The 4828-nt window shown below is 44.9% G+C and overlaps 1 protein-coding gene across 1 annotated transcript in view; it reads right to left on the bottom strand.

Moving 5' to 3' along the window:
• The window catches only part of CDAN1 (codanin 1), a gene marked incomplete at its 5' end in the record, with an annotated part of 27663 nt that extends 23278 nt beyond the window's left edge, over nucleotides 1-4385 (bottom strand). Inside the window, 3 exons of the mRNA XM_010183102.1 lie at nucleotides 1-94; nucleotides 1925-2149; nucleotides 3685-4385. The exon at nucleotides 1-94 is cut by the window's left edge and continues 115 nt beyond it. Of these exons, the coding sequence (XP_010181404.1) occupies nucleotides 1-94; nucleotides 1925-2149; nucleotides 3685-4385 (1020 nt within the window). The remainder of the gene's footprint in view (nucleotides 95-1924; nucleotides 2150-3684) is intronic.
• Between the last annotated feature and the right edge of the window lie 443 nt (nucleotides 4386-4828).

The raw sequence follows: 4828 nt of genomic DNA, 5'->3' as shown, positions 1-4828 counted from the left end.
AAGGCTAGCACTGCGAGTGTAGCTAGGCTTAGTAGGAGTACCAGGATCAAGACACATCCCTGCAGGAGAAGACGCCTGGTGCAGCAATTTGCATCTGAAATTCAAAAGCACCAACATACCATGAGACTGAAGATGACACATAGCCGTGCAGCCAGAGGAGGTCTTCCTCTTGCAGTCTAGCATGAAGGAATTCCTGCAATAAGCCATCTCATTTATACTGTATAAAGCTGCTTTTAGCATGATAGCAATTTACCTCACCTTTCCCTCAATGAGAAAGGATCTTGGTGCTAACAACCAAAAGATTCAAAAGAATCATACTGCAATTCCAACTCTGACTTTGACCAAATTATCTAACTAACCTACGTTATTGCTTCTCATCTAAACTGATACAGAACATCCACACTTGGAGTATCACACCAACTCTTTATGACACTCTGTCAAAAGTAAAACCTTTAAAAGTCACTTCAAAGGCTGTGAGGAAGACAGAAACATTTTTAACTGCAGCAAAGAACTTTTTCTATTGGCCTATTTCTAGTGGAACTGCCGTGATGATGTAGAAATTAGTCCCAAAATGGGAGTAGAAAGGTTATTTAATATCATCTCTCTGCAATGAACATAAGCACCCAACTGACAGAACTGAAGAAAATTATTTATTAAGCACTTTATAAATTCACCAAGGTAAGACTCCAACAACATAGCTAGACTCTGCTTCACTTATGCCTCAGCGTTATCATCCACCTCAGCATGAATTTCACCTTCTGCCCTGGCTTAAAGTGACCGACTGTGGGCTGCGTTAGTTTTGCACCTCACTTCCCCACCACTCCTGAGGACACAACAGCAGCTCCCGGCTCTGAGCACCAAGCACTGCCCATTTCATGCATGATGGGTCAGCTGAGACCGCCTCACGGGCAAGGTCCAGCCTACATACTCCTATTTCACCTACTTTATACAGATTAGTGGGACATTTCAGGTAGAATTCAGACTGGCATAGGTGCTTCACGGAGGTGCACAGAGGCAGGTTTGAATCCTGAGCAGTTCTGTTACAGGTCCAGAACAAAGGGTGACTGAGGAGACTCTAGTGGGTCTGTTTAAGTCAGTTCTGGTCCCATGGAAGTGAGCTGCAAGGCTTAGCAGAATTCCATCCACACGTGCTGAGGAGTTTCCCCATGAGCACAACCTCCAAAGAACAGCAACAGTTCTGTCAGCACTTACAAACCACATTGTCTCCACTACCGTTCTTTGCTTTTCTTTTTCCTGAAGTACCAATCCTCACAGACTAACAATGATATCATTTTACAGAGGACGAAAGTCACACAGTAACTGAACAGCAGAGACAAAATTAGAAGCTAGAATTTGCTTCATCTTCCAGCACACAATTTTCAATAGGTAACTGCAGTAGTAATTTTTAAAACAGAATCTCACACTACTCATGTGCCATTTTATCTGACTGTAAGCTTCTGTTAGTCTACCCTGCAAAATCATTTAACACTTGCCCCACATGTGCATCATTAACTCATTTTCTTCAAATTAGACTACACCTTCTATCACAGGTGCAAGCATCAAGCAGCCTAATTCTTGCTCAAACCCACTTGTTTTGCCTGTGCAACCTAAGGAACACTGCACAGGAGATAGCCACATGTGCAAGCCCATGAAGAGGCAATCTTAGGAATGTGAGGATTGACTAAATTTCTGAAGATCAAGCGATGGTCATTGTTCCAGAGTCAGCACACCTCTGAAATCACAAACACGAGCTAGCTGCATTAATAGCCTAGTCTGGTACCAGAGTCACACTTGGGTTTAGGCAAAGTATAGTTTAAGGTCACCAATATCTGCTTTGGATATTCTGGTCATTTCCACTCTGATATTGGTACCACTTAAAGACAAGAGAATTAGGAATCGATACAAGCCTATCACCACCCTGTACCGTTCTTTCTTCAGCATCTCCCTCTCCTCTTGAAGGCTGTTGCTTATCACAGATGTAAGGTTTCCTTCTTGGACAGCAGTAAAGGCCTCAAGGCTTGACCCAGATGAAAACCGGGCAGCTGGAGACTGGCTGACAGGCGTAGAAGTGAAGCACATCTTTGGTTTTGAGAGGGGGCGCTCAGCACTGACAGGAGTTGGGTTGATGCGCCTTGATGGTTTGCTTTTGCTGAAAAAGTGAGAAGGGATTTCACTGAAATCAAGCTAAACAACAACAACAAAACAGGTCTCAAGACAGATACACACACAATATTTCCAGGAGAACCTAATGCTAAAATAAAATGGTTGTGGAGTCAGGATATTGAATTTCTAAACTGTATGCATAATTGCTGACTTTATTCTGGTCACTGAGCTACAGACTGCTAAAAAAAGCCTGCTGACCCTTGCTGCAAAATTAATTATCAATCATCAAGCCACAGAACAGATAACACAGTGCCACACAACTGTTGCAAATACTTCTAATTTGAGAGGACAGAATACGCCTCATTTTAGTAAGAAACTAATTCACCAGCAGTTTCTAATATGACCGTGAAGAAAACAAACAAACAGCAAAGCTGCCATTGCCTATCAGTAAAAGTCCAAGCTCCCAAATTACCATAGGCCCTTTAAGTTTAGAGAAACCCAATCTTCCTGCATGAACTACCTAGATTTGTCCTTCAGGAAGAGGCTTTGTAATGCAGTGGGGGACACAGCAGAAATTAGATACAGGAACATAAAACATTACACTTCTCAAGGAAATGCTGGTTGCTACAGTGTTCTCAAAATCACTGTAGTGTTCACTTCCAAACACTCCCTGACCTCTACTCTCGCTCTTTTTCCTAGTTGGATGTAGTGCAATTGAAGAAGAGTGACTTACTACCAATGCTGGAAAAACACCTTACCTCCCTTGGCCAACGCACCATCTAGAGCATCATCTAGACCCAGCAACTGGATCTGCTCTACAGACCCACAGACCTACCAATCTTCAGCTGGGATTTTGCATGTCCAACTAGAAAGTCCCACTTTCAGAGACCAGTGCCTTATCTGTGGAACAAACAGGCTGACATGAAAGCCTTACATTTGGTAATGAGGATCTTAAAAGAGTAAAATCTCAAAGAGACAGAGAATAGGACTGAGACAACCACAACACAAACAGTTGCCCAGAAGCTAAGCCAAAGTCACCAGGGAGATTAGGGCTTGCTGCAGACCAAAGAGAATAAATACAGGCATCAGCTAGCTATTTTGTCCATGATCACACAGCACAAACGAAGCTACACACTAACATCTGTTACCAGAAGCCACAGAATGTCAGTCTGAAAGCTTTTTTGCTAGCATCAGTAAAGCTGAAGAGCCTTCAGGACTGCTCTTTATTAGCAACTGCTATCGTGTTAAATGAGAAATGTGAAGAGCCAAGACAATGCTGACTTGTTAGAACACGCAAGGACAAAGATATGCTCAGCTTCCTATCAGCTGGTCAGTGCACTGGTAAGCTGCAGGCAGCATCATGAGCAAGAGCAGAGCTCACAGAGCAGAAACCTGGCTACCCACTGAAGCAAGATTCCCCTATGTGGCAACTGTAACAGCACTTCTGACCAAGGAGCCCAGAAGCCAGCACCCAGGTATTGGTTATTACAGCATCCTCTGGATCTGGACACATACAAAGGGATGAGGAACAGTAACCTGACACACAACCAGAATGAGACAGTGAGGCAGCCTTGCTCTTACTTTGTCCAGCCAGAGGCAGCACCCATGGGTGGAAACTCCTCCAAGTTGTTAAGATTTAGCTGGCCGGGCGGGGATCTGGCAGAAACAAGAGGCACTTCACTCCACTTCCTTCTCCCTCCACTCCACAATACACTGTCATTCTTTCTGTCTTCCTCTTCGGCAAGGGAACGTCCCAAATCCCGAGCTACCTGCCGGCCGGAGACACCGACCGAGCTGCTGCCTTTCCTTCGGCCTCGTCTCGCTGGCAAGGCTTCAGGCGTGGCTGTAAGGAAGCTCCCCAAGCTGGCCTTCTGAGAGGAACGCTTCTCACCATGGTTAAGCACAGGGCTGTACCCAAAGCTTGGGCTGCTACTGGAGACCGTGCTTGGGAAGTCACCACAAGGGCTGGACAGGCTTGACCCAGAAAAGGAAGAGGAGCCACTGGATGCCACAGCAGGAGAAAAGCTGGTTTCTGTGGTACAGGAGGTCACTGAAGTCCTTTGGGAAAAGAGCTGCACTCGGCTGCTTGTTGCATGGCCTGCTCTCCTTTCTGGTCCTGTCCTTTGACTCCCGTGAGCCTTGGAATTAGGAGTTTTAGCAGGAGTAGAGGGTCCATTAGTCAGGATCTGGCTGGTCTGCTCCCTTAAAAAATTTAACAGAAAAGGCACAAAGTCTTTCTGAAGCAAACCAAGAGATACCAGCTTGTCATGGATGTGGTTCTCCTACAAGGAAAGTGGACAAAGCATTAATATACAGATGCTACCCAATGCTTTCTTTCCATGTGTCCAGACTCTTTAAGAGGTAACTGTGGGACTGCGATACTCAACATAAACCAACATGACTTGTCAAAGCAGGTCACTGAAATTCAAGTGACCATAGCACTGTCACAGATCTGAAACGCAGCCTGCACACACTTTGTGAGAACAGAAGTTTTCAGATGGAGTCGTTCACTTTGGTCTCCAACTGGGATGTAGTGCAACTGTTCCATGGAAACATCAGTGATACTTACTGAGGCTACAGACAGCGAGAACTTGGAGGAACCAGCGCTCTGAATCCCAACATTTCAAAGACATCAATACTGAAGCAGCCAATTCTAACAGAAAAATCTAAAATCTGCAACTTCTCCATGCCCTGTTTGTCTATGAAAGCCCCCTGCTACCACAGA

Source organism: Mesitornis unicolor, unplaced genomic scaffold, assembly GCF_000695765.1.
Source record: "Mesitornis unicolor isolate BGI_N332 unplaced genomic scaffold, ASM69576v1 scaffold1054, whole genome shotgun sequence".
Classification (NCBI taxonomy): Eukaryota; Metazoa; Chordata; class Aves; order Mesitornithiformes; family Mesitornithidae; genus Mesitornis; species Mesitornis unicolor.
The sequence above is the reverse complement of the archived record's forward strand: the minus strand, read 5'-3'. Positions and strand labels throughout refer to the sequence as shown.